The sequence below is a fragment of the Canis lupus genome, chromosome 3, assembly GCF_011100685.1.
Source record: "Canis lupus familiaris isolate Mischka breed German Shepherd chromosome 3, alternate assembly UU_Cfam_GSD_1.0, whole genome shotgun sequence".
Classification (NCBI taxonomy): Eukaryota; Metazoa; Chordata; class Mammalia; order Carnivora; family Canidae; genus Canis; species Canis lupus.
In genome coordinates, this window is record NC_049224.1 from 41,112,484 (window position 1) to 41,130,237 (window position 17,754).

The 17,754-nt window shown below is 45.2% G+C and overlaps 1 protein-coding gene across 1 annotated transcript in view; it reads left to right on the top strand.

Moving 5' to 3' along the window:
* Positions 1 to 17,754, top strand: part of ADAMTS17 (ADAM metallopeptidase with thrombospondin type 1 motif 17) — a 338,281-nt gene that overhangs the window by 126,414 nt on the left and 194,113 nt on the right. The window contains exon 8 of the mRNA XM_038532673.1: positions 13,686 to 13,791. Coding sequence (XP_038388601.1) covers positions 13,686 to 13,791 — 106 coding nt within the window. The remainder of the gene's footprint in view (positions 1 to 13,685; positions 13,792 to 17,754) is intronic.

Sequence of the window (17,754 nt, forward strand, 5' to 3'; positions counted from 1 at the left end):
CAGCAGAGGGTGACATTATATGAAGTTGAAGCTGGCAGGGCTGATACGTGTTCATTCATCCCTGAAACTTTTTGAGGACCCGTTAACCTACACCATGCCTCATGGGTTTCATGTGCAAGAGTCTGCTTAGTTCTTTACAGATGTAAGTTTTGTTCAGATGCCTGGGGCTCCTGCCTCAGGAAGGGAACCATGATGGGCTCTGGGCATCAAGAGGAGGTGAGGAGTGTGTCCTGGCAGGATAGGGGAAGAATCAGCAGAGGAGGGTAGCCTCCAGTCAGTGCCCTAGAGTGGGCATTGACAGAGAAGGTGACCCCTGAGGAAAGTACCACGCTTTAAAGTGATGGCTAAGGCCTGGGCTTGGGCCCAGAGGGAAGGGAATAAGACTCTGAGTCTGTGAGCAACAGGAAATGACAATACTTGGTGATTTCTGAGATAGGGTCGGGAGGACAGAGAGAAATAGTCACAGGGTCTGCCAGCTTTTGAATTTGGAAATGGAGGGTTGGCAGTGGGGGGCGGGGAGTGGCTTGAAAAGGTTCAGTTTGGAGTAGCAAGTCCTGTTTGGTGTGGACTGAGTCTGGGGTAAATGTGGGACAGCGGAACAGCCAGGCTGGCCAGCAGAGCTCAAATGAGAGCCTGGTTCTGGGGATGAAGTGTGGGGACCTTCATCAGCACAGAAGTGACATGGAAGTGAGTGGAATTGCTTAAAAGATGTGAAGCACATGCTTATTCTCTGCCTTTGACATTTTGGACACCGGCATTAACGTTCACATTATTTTTTTAGTACTCCTGAAGCTCAGAGTGCCTGCTGTTTGAATGTTTGTCCCACCCCTCCCCACCCAAATTCATATGTCAGAATCCTCATCTTCGAGGTGATAAGGTCATGAGGGTGATGCCCCCATGGTTGAGATAAGTGCCTTTATACCAAGCCCCACAGAGCTCCGTCACCCCTTCTGCCTTGTGCAGCTAAGACAGGAAGATTGCCTCCGTGGACCTGGAAGAGACCCTCACCTGCCCACTCTGGCATCCTCTGCACCAACTTCCAGCCTCCAGAGCTGTGAGAAGTAAATGTCTGTTTGTGGATAAGCCACCCAAACAGACTAAGACAGTAGCCCATTGCCTATGAGTTGTATCTGTAAGCGTAAAGTAGCAGAATGACTTCAACTCAAAGGCAGAGCCTGGGAATTAATACCATCCACTTTGTGCCAGAGGCTGGCCATCTTCCTCGTCAGCCACCTCTGCTGTACATCTGCTTGTTTCCTCTCCCTGTGCTTGGTGCCCTCCTGACTTCATGGCTCTGCAGCTCTGGTCAACGTTCCTTAAGAGACTGGCTCTTGCTTTGTTTTTAAATCAAATGGAATGACGTCATGTTTTGCCTCCAGTCATCAGAGGCCGAACCCCACCCAAGCCTCCCAGAAGCCCTCAGATGGGAGGACTTGTAATGGTAGGTTGACTCTCTTGTGAACATCGAGTCAACATCCAGATGACAGCCAGCTGCCACATTAGGTTACGTCTTTAGTTGAGGGGCTTTAGTGTCCTGCCAGCAGAGGGATTTACAGACCTGTGCTCACAAGCTGGTGTGCAGAGCTGCCCCGTGGCTTGGCCTGATGTCTTCCCCACCCCATGCAGAATCAGGCTCATCCTAGAGAATCCTAGAACAAAGCATGGGTTCCAAATGCCCCTGGTACTGCTATTGACCCTCTCCTGGGATCTCACTTAGATTTACGTTGCATCCCCAAGAGGGTGACTTTGCTGCGCTAAGCATTTAGCAAGAAATGTGGTTTCTTAATTATTCTGAGAAAGCTTGTCCTTTCTTTTCTTTTCTTCTTCTTCCATTTTTTTTTTTTTTTTTTTTTTTTACTAACTTGGCAAGTATTTCTATGCATGACCTCGTATTTTATTTTTCCTGTGGAAATACAGCTATTAGTGTGAAGCTACTTATCAAGGCTATCTCAGGCAAGTTTCAAGAATATACCATTGCAAGAGTCCTTGCAAGATAGTGAAGGTAAATTATAGAAGAAGCTCATATGAATGAATGAATGAAGCAAGCTCGTATGGTCTGAGAAATGCAGGTAATCCAGGTGAGATCTGGTAACACAGATGAAAACAGACCTTGACTAGTTAATGTCACTGTGACTAATTAACTGATTATTATTAGTACTATGACTTTATCAACCTATGACCCTTGAATGTTCTTAATGCTAACTCCTTTTTTCCCCTTGGCCTTATGGTATTATTGATAAAAATGTAATATATTGAAATTTAATATACATTATAAAGGAATTCCCCTCAAGTTAATAAACACAAATCAATCTTTCTTTTCTTTTCTTTTCTTTTCTTTTCTTTTCTTTTCTTTTCTTTCCTTTCCTTTCCTTTCCTTTCCTTTCCTTTCCTTTCCTTTCCTTTCCTTTCCTTTCCTTTCCTTTCCTTTCCTTTCCTTTTTTCTTTCCTTTCTTTCCTTTCTTTCTTTCCTTGGTGAGAACATTGAAGTGCCACTCTGTCAGTAAATTTCAATTAATCGATGCTAGTCACTGTGTTATACATCAGATCCTGAAATAAGACAGACTCCTATTATCTAAATTGGCCTGTAATCTTGGTCACTCCCACATTGTTAAATCAGGCCCATACCTTCCTATTTCATATCTCTCTATATTTTTAAAAATTTAATTGGAGCCTAACTTACACGTAGACAAGTATATCTAAGTGCACTGCTCAGCAAATCTTTACATGCTCAGCACCCTGCATGAGCAGAACCCAGATCTGGAAAAGAGATAGTACCAGCCTCTGGGAAGACTCACTCATGCCCCATCAGTGTCTGTTCCCTCGAGGATCCCCAGACCTGACTTTTTAACTTACTTGGTGAATTATTATAACAGGAACATCTTTGCCACCGCCCCCACCAAGTCTGGCACCAGAGCCTGTCAGCCAAGCCGATGCCCCTCCCTGGGCCCCATCTCAGTCCTGGCCTCTCTCCTCCCACACGGAACCACTGTCTGGACGTCTCCCATGTGTCTCCTGGCTTGTGTGCTTATAATTTTTGAATGAGTCAAGGTGAAAGAACAGCAGTGTTTGTTTCCCGGCTTGCTGAACTTGGCCCTGTGCGCATGGAATGCTTGTTGCCGTTGGTTCCTCTTTTATTGAGATTCACTAAGCAGAAAAGGCAGCAAGGCTCCCTTTCCTTTGCTTGGCAGAAATTTGGAGCCTGCTGTGTGCCTGGTGAAGCTTGCAGGTTCCCACACAGACCCAGAAGGTCGGTTCCCTAGCTCCCTGCCCCATGAATTATCGCCCTGTCCCCTTTCCCTGGTGTTCTTTGCAATTCCCTGGGGATTTGAAGAGAAATGTTCAGCTTCCCATTCTTCAGACCTAGCACTGTGTGACTTTGACAAGCATCATCAGAAATTGGCTCTTCCCTCAAATACTGTGCTTGTGAGCTGCTTTTGAGTATTTCCTAGGGATGGGGAATTTTGAGATGCTGATGCCATGGATGATGTGGGTCTGCTTGTGGCATGACACCATCTTCCTATTTCTCTCCAAGGCATCCTAGTTTCCCCAAATGGGGATCCTAGCTCTGACTCATGTGGGCACCGCACTGCCAAATGACTGAGCTGTCACCTCTGTGTCTCCAAGTGCCACTGGTTGATGTGTTTCTTGATTTGAAATAAAGAGCCACCAACACTTCTTTGACTCCCAGCATTCCACTTCTCTACCAAGCGTTTTTGCTATTTCAACCAGATAGCCCGTATAACTTTCCAGATCAGTCGCCTCTTACTAAACTACGTTCTTAACAATGACTCTGGTCCCACAGCGTGTTGGGCAGCTATGGTGTCATCTAGCACATGAAGATGGTGAACTACCATGGCCACTGTCTTTGTCATGTGAGTGAAGAGGACACAGGGTACTTCGTCTATAACTAGGTTATGCTCTGGGTGTAGTAGTTCAGGCTGCTGTAACAAAATACCCCCTCCTGAGTGGCTTACACAGCAGACATTTATTTTCTCAGCTTTTCAAGCTGGAAGTCTAAGATCTAGATCCTATTGGGGTGGATTTCTGGGGAAGCCACACTTCTTGCCACGTACACAGCCATCTTCTCACTGGGTTCTCACATGTGCTCTCTGTGTGTACGTGGGTAGAGAGGTCTCTGGTGTCTCTTCCTCTTTTTCTAAGAACACTAGTCATATCAGATTCCACCCTGTTCTTATGGCCTCACTTAAACTAAATTACATCTTTAAGGGACCCATCTCTGAAAATAGTCACACCAGGTGGTATGGCTTTAGCATGTGAATTTGGGGGGACACAACATGGTCCTTCACCCTGGACATGATGAAAATGCATGTGGTCCTTCTTACCAGCCACCAATCACTTTACCGTCTTCCTGGCAGTGGCTGCTGGAGGGATTAAGCAGTCTTCCCACATGGCCCTGCCTGTGGACTCTCGAACAAGTTCACACAGAATGGTTGAGAGAGACTGTGACCCAAGGCACATCCTTTGGTCACAAGAAGGCTAGGTCAGGAATGTGTTCTTCTTTCCAGGGAGACCTTGGTTCCCACAGAGAGGACTCGAATTCATTCTCAGACCCCTTTAGAGACATGTGGCCCTGAGGAAGCCTTAGCTGTCTCTTCCCTACATGGAGGAGATATTTTTAGACACAACACCTCACCTGCCCTCTCAGCCTCATCACCACCTAAAACCCCAATTTTTCAGAGGGCAAGGGAGAGCATTCTAACCTGCCAGTGAAGGGACAATATTAATTGGTGACAGAAGAAGACAGAAGAGTCTTAAGGCTGTTGATGAAGGACTGTCAAAGTTCCATTTTAAATGATCAACAAAAACAAGTACCGTGCAACGCACATGATGAGAAAATGTGAACGTGTTAAAGCTTTCAAAACTTGTTTGGGTCCATCGCTGTGGGAGTGTGGGTGTCAGTCTCATAGCACCAGCTGTCAGAAGACTGTCCTGTGTTATGTGCCCAGTACCACGCCACACACACCCTCAGTATGTGCACACACAGAAACACACACACGCGCACACACACAGGAGGGGTTGCAGTGCTTTGGAGGTGCAGATGTCCAACAGGCTTATTAGGTGGTCATCCTTCTGGAGTGGCAAATGCTAGAAGATAGGTCTGTGCCCCTCTCATGTTCAGGAAGCACACTCAAGGGTTCAGAGGTCTTTTAAAGGAAAATGCAAACGGCTTCTATTGCATGCTGCCCTCATAGATGCTGCCAGCAAAGGCTCCCATACAAGGAGCTAACTGCCTTCCCAGGTCCCCAGAAAAGTTTGCTGAGTGAATAGAAGTGAGAATGAGGGCATGGCTGTGTGAGAAGGTGTTCTGCTCTGACAGATAACCCACAGCAGGAGACAGCAGGGGACTCCAGGCAAGTTCCAGTTTCATTCTCCGTTGTCTGCTCTGCTGAGGAGCTAGAGGTGGACTCAGGTCACTGGGACAGTTGTGTTGTAGAGACCGTGGCCCTCTCTGTAGGCTCTGAGCTTGCTCACTGTTCCACCTGCCTCCCTGGCTTTTTCCTGGGATGTTGTTCTCAAGGCTCTTTTCCCCTCTAGGTCTGTGTGGCTTTTGCTCAACCTAGGATTTCATACCTGGCATGATGCCATCAAGGATAGGCAGCCAGGAAACCCTTAATGAAGTATTTGTCAACGTAAGAGATCTTCAAAGATGTCTGGATAGACTCCCTCTCCCCTACAGTGTCCTGAGATGAGCCTGCTGGGGGCCCTTTCTGGTGGGTGTCCAGGCCTGTTCCAGAAGCCCCTGAGCCTCTCTGGGCTCGTCTTCCAAGAGGCATCATGCTTATTTGAGGAACGTTAAGTCTACTCTCTGGAGATTCCCTCCCACATGATGGGCCCCCCCACGCAACCCCCCAGACACAAGTGCCATCTTGCCTGGAGGGTGGGGAATCTGCAGGACATCTCTGTGCACTTGGCTCATGTTGGTTGCGATCTTTTGAAGATCAAATTATTTCTCTTCCTTCCCCTGCCCCAGCATGTTTGGGTTTTCAAAGAATGCAGTAAAGTGTTGGGATGAATGTTTTTGCTTTGAACTTGTAAATTCCTACATTTTATACTTACTTAATGTATCAAACTGTTGTAGGAGCCATGGCTCCAAACCTAGAAGCCTCCAGTCCCTTTCTGGGGACTTGGCTGTGTGATAACCTCACCAGGGGTGGTGACATCTCTTCCCCAAACTCTGGATCCTGGAGGCATTGGGGAAACCTAGAGTGAGGGCAGTTGGTTTGTCAGCATGTGTGGTTTTCCTTGACTCTGCACATAATCAAGAACTGTGTGTCTCAAAGTAGCAGTTCATGCAACACTTGGACTGGCTAGCAAGTTTGCCTGTGACACAAAGGCTGCTGGGCAAATTAGCAGGAAGTTTTAATGCAGGGGGAAGACTGAGAAGCTTCCTTGGGATGTATCAGCACACTCATTGCCTGCCTTGGTGACTCCCTACCCCCACACACACCTCACTCCCAACTCTCACACAGCTATTCTCTTGTTCCAGGGAAGGTGTCTTTGTTGATGAACACACTGACATGGGCATTTTTACCTGCCCCCTTGTGCCTTTGATGTAATACCTAAGAAGGCTTTGTCAACCCCAAAGTCAGAAAGACTTCTCTGTTTTTTTCCTAAGCATTTTATAGTTTTAGATCTTTCATCTAGCTCTATGATCCATTTGGAGTTAATTTTTGCATACCACATAAAGATGGGTCTGACATCAATCTTTGGCATGTGGCTGTCCAGTTATTCCCTCACCATTTGTTGACAAGACTCTTCTTTCCCCACACTGGATGGTCTTGGCACCCTCGCTGAAAATGAATTGACTGTAAATCTGCAGGTTTACTTTCTGGGCTCCCAGGTCTGTCTAAATGTCTCTTTCTGCAAGTACTACATTGTTTTGGCTACTCTAACTTTGTATTAAGTTGCAAAATAGGGAATGTTGAACCGTTCAGTGATCAGACTTGGAAGCTCTTACCTTTACTTTGCCCATTTACTACTTCTTTTGCCTTGAGTAAGTTGCTGAATTTTTCAGGTCATCAGTGTTCTGCTCCATAAGTAGGTGTTAGGTACTGGCAGTTTTGAATTGCTGTGGCAGCTTCTACAGTACTCATGTTTAAGGAGAGAGCCAATGTCCCTCTTTGAGCCATGGCCCCCACCCTCTGTTTTTTTTTTTAATTTATTTATTTATTCATGAGAGACACAAAGAGACAGGCAGAGACACAGGCAGAGGGAGAAGCAGGCTCCCTGCAGGGAGCTCGATGCGGGACTCGATCCCAGGACTCCAGGATCATGCCCTGGGTTGAAGGCAGGCGCTAAACCGCTGAGCCACCCAGGGATCCCCCCACCTTCTGTTCATGGTGCCGGAATAAAGACCTTGGCGAACTCATCTTCCTTACATGGTAACTGACCCCAGGAGATCCAAAAAAGAAGCAGAGACACTGGGGGCGGAGTTGCCAAGACAAGAATAGGTCTGGAGGGCTTACCCAGATGTGTGCTCCTGGGATTAGGGGCAGAGAGCCAGAGACAGGGCCAGATCTGGAAGGCAGTGCTCCTTAATCCCAAGCAGTGGGACCATGTGACTCAGGCCACCACTTCTGCCAGCCTTCCAGAACCGTATCATCAATGTTCTATCCCAATTTTTTAGCTGTGTCTGTCCTTTAGCATATGTGAGGTCCTGTCTGCTCTTTGCGGGACCAGGAGGAGGTCTGTAACTTACAGTGAAGAGGATGGCCCTGCGGACTGTTCACCTTGGAGAGAATGCAGACATGAAATTGTAGAAGAGGATAGACCTGAATTAATAGAATAATTTATTTTTAAGATTATTTATTATTTTAGAGAAAGAGCAGGATGGGGTGCAGAGGAAGAGGGGAAGAGAGAGAAACTCAGCATGGGGTGCAGAGGAAGAGGGGAAGAGAGAGAAACTCAGCAGACTTCCCACTGAACATGGAGCCCTACTTGGGGCTTAATCCTACAACCCTGAGATCATGACCCAAACCAGAACCACGAGCTGGATGTTCAACTGACTGAACCAGGCAGGCACCCTCAAATAATTTAAATAATACAGAATTAGGAAGTTATGTGACAGTTAAATGTAGACTAAATCTCCTTTTTGCAACTGATAAGGACTCCATCATGTCCAACAATAAGACATGATTTTTTTTTTTTACAATGTGTACCATTGGCATTCAAGGATTCTGCATTTGTGAATTTGCCTACTCGCCAAAATTTATTAGTAATTCCAGAATCAGTATTCATAGTGTTTATGTGTCATGTACAGACATGTGCAGAGAAGCAAAATATTTGAGTCACCGAAGAGGCATGCTCACAAATAAGGTTGAACAAGGTGACCCTTTGCCTTCTTGTTTCAGCTCTCATACTGTTAAAAAAAAAAAAAAAAAAGTCCTTTCTGTGGTCAACAGGTGCCTTATTTTTTACATTTTTGTGTTTTTTGTTGAGAAAAATACAAGCTTTGTTTCGGCATGAGTTGCCGAACTGTTGGCCATGAATTCGATGTTAATAGACCAACAGTATATATTAAATAAGGTTTCTTTGAACAGGAACACACATAAAACAAGGTTATGTATTGGTCATTTGACAAAGATGTTGTGACCAGAGGCTCACAGGAACCTACCTCTGTATGTCTGCTAGGAGCAATGGTTCTATATTTGAGAATTTCACATTCCCAGTGACTTTTTAGAATCCAATTCCCACAGATAATGAGAATCAACTGTAGGTCTTTATAATTTGTCACATCCTAGACACTAAGACATGGGCTCTTAAATGCTGTTCAGAAATTCAGATCATACTTCCAACCATGTAGTAAAGTTTACAAGAGCACAAGGCCATGCCCCTGAGGCTGAGTGAGCAACTCTGTCTCAACCACTGTGAATGCCAAGTGAAGAGATGTAAATTGCTTTCTTATAACTGGCAACGTGGCATCCCAGTGATAACCATGATGATGTTAGTACTTCGAGCAGTTGGTAGAAGAAACTCAGCCTTTTTCTCTCAGGGGCAGAGTCCAAGAAGGTATGAGTAATGGCCAACAAGGCCAACAGCTGCAAACTGTTTACACGTGACAATTTGCTGGATAAATCAGAGTTTATACAGTTGTGTGTTGTTTACTCCTTAATCTAGAAAGGATATGGTCAACTCTGAGTTTAAGTATTATGTGCTTACACCATGCAGTTTTCTACTGAAAAAGAAAATAATTAAACCTCCTCACCCAGTTTCCTCTCCAAAATCACAATCCTACCAAGGAAAAGAAAAGGGAGAATGTCTACACTGAGTTGACACGGCTGGGAAGCTGGGTTAAGAGACTCTGGCTTTTCTGAATGGATCCTATAGACTTCTCCAGGCATCAGAAAAAATCTTCATAGCCCTTCTTCATTTCTACCATCAGCATTTCAGATTTTTTTTTTTAAGATTTATTTATTTGAGAGAGCAAATGAGTGGGCGGGGCAGAGGGAGAAGGATAGAGAATCTCACGTGGACTCTGTGGTGAGCATGGAGTCCAACGTGGGGCTTCATCTCACAACCCCAAGATCACAACCTGAGCCAAAACCAAGAGTCAGTTGCTCAGCTAACTGCACCATCCAGGTACCCCAGCATTTCAGATTTTTAAAAGCATGTTTTGCTTCTCTAATCTGTGCCAGAGGTGTATAGTAGAGATGGAGCAAACTGCCCTTAGGATATAAGCACATACTCAGTGATGCCTTGACTGTGAACTCCATCTCTGCTGCCTGAAAGTCTATATATTCAGAATCAAAATTTGGAGGTTTTTGGGGGGGGGGCGGGGGCGGGCAGGTGGTAGAGGTCTTTTCTCAGTTCTGCCTCTGCTATAAGTCACCTTGGGTGAATGGAATATAACCAGTAACTTTAATTTTCATGGCAAGTGCATATTCATTGTATTAGGTTTAAGCCAAAAGGAAGAAAATTGAAAAGATTTATAATGACTTCACCACGCCCTGGAGGTAACCATTAATATTGTTGCATATATCCCTTGAATCTTTTTTATCTTTAGTTTAAAAAACATTTGGACTCAAACACCTGAAACCTTTATTTTATCCCACCCACATCTCTGCATAAACACATTAAGATTTATGAAAATCCTTGAAACCCCCAAAGATGATTCATTGTTGTTGGTCACCAAAGCTTTGATGAAAGAGGCCCTGGGTTTGCCTGGAAGAGCACTGGTGTTGGAAAAAAAAAAAAAAAAAAAAAGGAGTCCTGCACAGTATCTGAGTCTCGGCTCTGTCAGGCATATAACTGGTTACTGGGCCTCCATTTCCCTATAAGATGGGGCCAGTAACCATACCTATGGAATAAGGAATGGTCACCCATTCTGAGCAGTGCTTGCCCCTAGAGAGGACCCTAATAAATTTCGGTTGCCTTTCTGCTTCCCTTTTCTATTCCAGGGAGCTCTGCAAACATGTGGAATTGATGTTTTAAAAATTTCAAAAATAAGTTCTAGGATTTTTTTTTGATGGAGAATTTTAATTCATAGAATGCTAAATACATGGAAAACACCCCTCTGGAGTCTTGCTGTCTGTGTAGGGAATTCCAGTAACATAGGAAGGTCCCAGTGATGCCATAGCTTCAGCATACCCTCCACTGCTCCCTGCTTCTCCATTCTTTCCAGGGAACAAGGAATAGTGACGGGCTTTGATTCTCATGGAAGCTCATGGCTTAACTGCCATGTACTCCTTGCAGCTCTTTTACAACAACCTGGGATTTTCTCCAGACTTTGTTTCATGAGCTCTAAGCATTTCCACACCATGGGTCGTGAATGCACAAGGTTCCTCCACTCTGTATCAGAGGCCATCTGCTTTTACACGTTTTGCCTTGCTCACTTTCCTGACCAGGCTGTTCGTGATCAGAATGCATCATTAAAAGCACTAGACCATAATCCACCTTCGTGCGAGAACATTTCTCATAAATAAACTGATCCTTTGTTTTCTCGTTAAAAAAAAAAAAAAAAAGATCATCTGTGCCTTGGAAAAATTAAAATGCAATTATTGGAAGGCTCGTTGCTTAGCTGTTTCCCTAACGTTGCGTGTTACCTAATTAGAGTGGAAACTCAGGACTGCCGGCTTGGGGAGTTGAGTGCAGCAGAGGCCAGGGGATGTTTTTGTGTGGCATCAACGTCTGCTGGTTCAGCAGCCGCTCTGGGGACAGCAGGCTCAGTACAGCTGTCTTTAGATGCCTCCTCTCCCCACTCACCAGATGACTTCTCCCGGGGGCGTGCACATCTGATTGTTCCAGTTGATTCATTGACCCAGGAGGCCGCAGCCTGGGCTGGGAGAGCACTACTGGGTGTGCATCCGAGTGTGTGCGTGTGTTGTTACACGCACATACCATCGGAGCTATGTAGAAGCATTCCAGCTACTCACTGCTGGACTTAGTGCAGCAACCCACAAAACATTTTTAAACAAAACCAGAATAATGACCTTGAAGGCACTGAGAAGCCAAATCATGTCCTTTCTGGTTGTCATCTTTCTCCTTCCAGTAGTCTGCATTGCTGGATTATGATGTCCACGTGCAAAAAAAAAACATACAAAAAACAACAAAACAAAAAAAAAACAAAGTTTCTTTTCCCCTTTTTTCTCTTCTTTCTTTCTTTTCTTTTCTTTTCTTTTCTTTTCTTTTCTTTTCTTTTCTTTTCTTTTCTTTCTTTTCTCTTCTCTTCTCTTCTCTTCTCTTCTCTTCTCTTCTCTTCTCTTCTCTTCTCTTTTCTTTTCTTTTCTTTTCTTTCCTTTTCTTTTCTTAACCTTGCCCAAGCATGTTGCATGTTTTCTTCAACCTTGCCCAAGCATGTTGCATGTTTTAGACGTGCTGTGGTGGCAGCTTGGGGTGCTAAATGTGAGCTGAACCCGCAACAGCATCTCCGTGCAGAGCAGAGCCGGGGGTGAGGTAGCTGTGTGTCTAGGGGCTCATAGGGGGCATCGAGAGGAAGGAGGGAGAGCACTCCAGGAGGCCAAGGTCCACCTTGGTGATTTTGAAGTCACCAAAGAGAATAGGTGTCCCTTTGGGGTAGCAGGGAAAGAGGTTTATTTTTAACTAACTCCCCTGTGCATTTCCCCTCTGCTTTTGCCAACTCCTTACCTCCCCAAGTCTTGTGCCTGTAAGGCCAGTGTCTACTTCCAAGACACCTACTGCACATTAGTGAAAGGGGCCCTCTGAATGGAGCGGCGTGCAGCTCAGCAGCAGTTGGTGGTGTCGTGGGTAGAAAAGAGACACCTCTTGCGCCGGTGGCCAAGTCGGTCCCAGGGCAAAGGGCTGGTGGGTGGAGTCTGGCTGCAGAGCCTCCGTCCATCTGGTCACTGGACATCACATGCCTGGTCATGGGGCCAGTGGAGCCCCTGCCCGCCCTACATCCCTTGTGAACTCACAGCAAGAGGAACCCCGAGTCACCTCAGTTGTATAAGCCGCCAGCCACCCTGTGCCACCACCCATTCATCCATCTCTTGGTGTATTAAGGAGTCAGATGCTCCAGGCAGTGGGAGTGCAGATGATTCTAGTCCTCTCTCATCTGTCCCAAGCCCGGGGGAGGGGTGAGATGGGAGAGGGTCCATGGACTCCCCTTTCATTCAGATAAGCTCTGGGGACACTTGAGTTGTGAGGGATGCCTGTCCAGGGTGCAGAGATAGCAAGAACTGACAGGACATGTGGAGAGCTGCTGTGGAGAGTGGCAGCCTGCAGACAGGTGGCCTGTGCATCCCTCAGATGTGCCTGGCCAAGGCCCTCTTGTCATTCACACACCTTTCTGCCAGGATAACCTTCCTCTCCTAGAAAACACCCATCTGTCCTCCAGCCTTCCCGGGACAGCCTCCTGTCCCCTGCTCACACCATTCCCCTTCGTCTGCCTTCCTCTTATGTGCCTGGGTTCAGCTCCCGTCTCAGAGGCAAGAGGACCCCAGACAGGTATGTGTGGAGATGAGCGAGTCGCTCCATGAGGCTCATCCTTCTTGACTTCTGCCAGGCCCTCACTCTTCAGGGTTCTCTCCCTCCCTCCAGGTCCTGGTTCAGGAATTCTCTGCCAAGGGTTCCTGAAACATTTTTCTGCATATCCTGCACAGCCTTCCTGGGCTTGCTCTCTGTGAGCTTCGCTGCTTCTCTACTCCCTGCTCACACCCTGAGAGCATTGGCCCTAGCAGAGCTGGAGTGGGGTGAGGGAAGGAAGGTGGCCCCTCCCTCTCTGGGCATGCATGTGTGGGGGACCCTCCTTCAGCTTTTCACACTGGGCACCTTGCCTTGCCAGCCTCGCCTCACCCCAGCCCTAGATGGTGAAGTTGGACAGCATCCCAGCACTGCGTGCCAATCCACCTTACGTTTCCCCTCTGCGCCTTGGTCTCTCCCTGTTACCAACCCTCTAAGTCATTAGGATTAAATTAGATAATGTCTGTAAACACAACACATTGCCCGACATCCATTAAATGCTTGGGAGATCTCCGTGGTGTGGTGATTGTTACCATTAATTATTTTTTGGTGAATCCCAAAGCATTACACGCCAGCCCGTCCCACACAAGAGCTCTGGAACGATGGCCCCAACCCCGTGGCCACATCCTCGTCCCCATCTGCCCCTCCTCTCTCCCATCATGCATGCTGTTGACCATATGGACTTGCCCAGCGAGGTCAGGGCCTCCCACGTTCTGAAGAGGATGTGTTTTGTGTCTCTGCTACAGGGATTGCTTACTTAGGAGGTGTGTGCAGTGCTAAGAGGAAATGTGTGCTTGCCGAAGACAATGGTCTCAATTTGGCCTTTACCATCGCTCACGAGCTGGGCCACAAGTAAGTATCAGACTCTATTGTTCTGCCTCTTCCAGTTCCTTGCTGAATATATATATATTTTTTTTTTTCTGCTTGAATTCCATAAGTTTTGAAACAGTGCTGCCACATATTTTTGCTTCTTCTGTAACACAGACCTAGGCCAGCACGCCTGGGTCCCAGCCCTTCAGGGAACGGGAGAGATTACTGAACAGATGGTCTCTGTGAGTCAAATGTTAATTTCATGTTCATGTGTGCACTAAGAGCAATCTGCTCTTAGTGCACACACTCCGGAGGGAAGGGGTTTTTCTCAGAGTGTGTTCTTTGGTTGCATTTCTTTCCTGGACCAGCATGATCTGTGATTCACTCTATCAGTCAATTAATGGGACTTATCTTCAGACGGTTGACTTTCTATTTCCTTGAAAGCTGGTTTCAAAGTCCAACTGTCCAAAGGCAGAATGTCCGTGTCTCAGTTTTTTGGGGTTTTGGGTTGTTTTGTTTTTTTTTTTAAAGATTTTATTTATTCAGGAGAGACGCAGAGACATAGGCAGAGGGAGAAGTGGGCTCCCTGTGGGGAGCTCGATGCGGGACTTGATCCCAGGACCCCTGGATCATGACCTGAGCCAAAGGCAGATGCCCTTCAATATCTTAGTTTTAAAGAATTATCAGTTACTGCCTTTGTACATGGAAATTCTTCCTTTGAGGAGGGGACAGCCATAGACCCTCAGAGCCCAAAGACATTATGGAAAGGATCTGAGGCAGCGTCCTGGTTTTACAGGGGGAGGAAGCAGCAGGTCAGAGGGGTTGGGTGGCTGGACCAAAATTGAGATCACCTGCAGGAAGTCTTAGGCATCAGAGAGCCAGCCGACTCTAAAACTATGGCCTGAGGGCTTACTATTTCTCCTGCAGTAGGGGTCTGTTTTGTATTTCTCTGAAGGGAAAATTGTGGTACAACTGCATGAGAACTTAAAAAATAAATACGTAAATCAAGGAGGTCAGAGCATGAAGAACAATAGGAAAATTTGTATTGCGTTGGATGGAACAAAGTTAAATGGAAACCTAGTTTTTGGTGAAAAAATATAAAGGTTTCCTGATGACCTATGTAGTAAGATGCCTGGGATCCTAAATGTAAACTCAAACTTCTGACTTCTGTAAAGTCAGTCTGTAAGGAGAAATACAAAAGCAATTTCCTCTAGGATTAGCTATATCTGTGGCTCTATATATGTGTGTGTATGTGTATATATGTGTGTGTGTGTGTGTGTGTGTATATATATATATATATATATATATATATATATATATATATATGCTTTTGCCTTGTTTTATCTGGTCCCATTCTCATTTTTTTCAGTCCTATAGATGGGTTTGGTAGTTAGCTATTCTGTGCCTACTGAGTATCGTGATGTGAGTACAGTGAGTGAGAATAATCCTATGTGTATTTCCTGGGATTAAGGCAGAAATAACATGCTATCAGCTAAAAGAGGCAAAATGAGCACTTGTCACTAAGTACACAGTTCTTTTATCTCGACAGTATTTTTAAATATTCGTGACAGCTCTTTGCCCACACTTTTTTGCCTATACTACTAGGAAATAATTTTTAAAGATAAACTGTAATCAAATATGTATTCATATTTCTGATTTGTTAAAAAAAAAAAAGCATGTACAAACCTGTAGCCAAGAATGGTTGCTGAGAGAAAAGCGTAAATCAGTATGACTTTGGCAAATATCCTCTCTTCTCGCCTTTTGGCAAAATGACCCAGCCGGTCTGTCTTAGTTCCTCAGAATTAACCACCTAATGGGTTTGAGAATGCAGTTGTCAAAACATTTTCCAACACGTGGGTTGTCGTGGACTTTTGAATACATCTATTTATATGAACTGCAAGATTCCATGCAGCGTCCAGTGCCAGCACCCACGCTGGACTGCTTTTTGCACCCGCATGTGAGCACACACGTGCTATGCAGAAGCTTTTCTCCTTGAATGTGAAGAACACAGAGGGCCATTTTCTCCCTGATGACCTAGGCAATTGTGCAGAGCCACTGGCGTCTGAGTGCAGGGGGTCTGCAGAGATGAATGGTGAGATTCAGTCCAATGCCAGTAGCCTTTAGCTATAGTCTGCTTCAGTTTCTTGAAGGGCTCTTTATAGCTTGCTCTTGCACTCTAATTACCTACAAAAACAAACACCTAATTGTTAATCAAAGCCAATAAATTCTGTGACCATTTGGCCCTGCCCCTAGTTGGGTGATTATGGTTTTCCCAGGGAAGTCTGTTGTCTCTGATTATTTGCGAGCAGTGGGAAGCAGGACCCCCAGGGATGAAGCCACATTCTCTCCATCTGCAACCCTCTGGTCAGCCAGGCTCAAGCCACAGACAAGGCTGTGTGGAGGCTTAGCAAGAGGGATCAGCCTGGACTCTTGATGAAGACACTGGCCAGGCTGCTTACAGATACAAAGCCTGAAAGCTGTTGCATATATGGGGACAGAATGGAATCATTTAATTCCTTATTCCCTAAGTACATGTGCACTAAGGAGGATGGGATGATGTTCTCAGTGGACCTGAGCCACTGGTCTACGCTCTTCAAGAAAATTTCTCACTGAAAACTTTAGAGAATGAAAAAGACTACCCTTAGAAGGTCCCCAGGGGACTCACCCAGTGGTCTCTAGCCATTTAATACTGATAAAGAGAAACCAGTCTCCTGAAGGATCTGTATGTGCTTTTGTACATGGACACACATAATATGGCTGCTCTGTAGCTTACCCAGTATATGTCATATAAGGATCAGTGCAAGCAGTTACTCCAGCTCTGAATGTTAGGAGAAAAATTCACTATCCATGTGAGCTACACATTGCATTTATCAGACAATGAGAGTCATTATACGTTAACCTGATTTTGTTCCTGCTGTGGCTGTCAGAAAATACAAAGCAAATGTCAGGCTCATTTTTAGCAACTAACTCACCCTGTCCTGGACTTGTGTTTTTCTCTCTCTTTCTGTGTCTCTTTGTCTTTGTCTCACCATATTTTACATATTGTAGTTCAAAAGTAATTTATTTGGTACTATAAACTGGCTCCAATCCAATCTGCAATCAAATGGGTTCTGAATTATGAATTACATGAAAAATTCTTGCCATGGTAATATCAATAATTCCAATAATTCTGCTTAAGACAGGAATTAATGAGAGTCAGATCTCATTTATTGAACACCTACTGTATTAGATGCTGTGCAGTCATTATGCTGTTAACCAATTCTATGGGATGGGTAGTATTTCCCTTTTATTTTATAGGTTAGGAAGCTAGTATTACTTTTTTAAAATTTCCAGCCTCTACTTTAAATGATTTGGGATCACTTCTATGATAATATACTCATACATCAGGAGTATTAAAGTAAGGATCCTCATTCCAAGAGAGGGGTACTAAGAAGAAAACTTGTTATATATCAAAAAACAAAACAAAACAAAAAACAAACAAACAAAAAAAAACAGGGTACGTTCAGATAGCTGCCAACCAAGAAAGACAGGACCATCAACATCATGCTAGTTGCAGAAGAAAGTCAATGAGTCAGCAAGAGGGTCTTACCTAGGAAACTCAAGTACCTTAGCTGTGATTAACAGCTTTCTGATGATTACTTGATAAAGAAGTAGGGTGGAAAAGACTGCAGCCATGGCTTTGGGTGGGTCTGAAAGATTTGCAGTTCCTCGTTGTGGTCAAGGTAGAGGACCTGGGAGGAATTGTTCTGTGTTTTTGCCATGAGGATGAGTTGGCTCCATGCAGAAGCCATGATGATAGTGACTTTGAGGTTTTTCTTTCTTTTTTAAAAAGATTTGTTTATTTGAGGGGAGGGAGAGGGAGAGAAAAGTCTTTATTTTTTTTTAAGATTTTATTTATTTATGTATGAGAGACAGAGAGCGGGGGCAGACATAGGCAGAGGGAGAAGCAGGCTCCATGCAGGGAGCCTGATGTGGGACTCGATCCCGGAACTCCAGGATCATGCC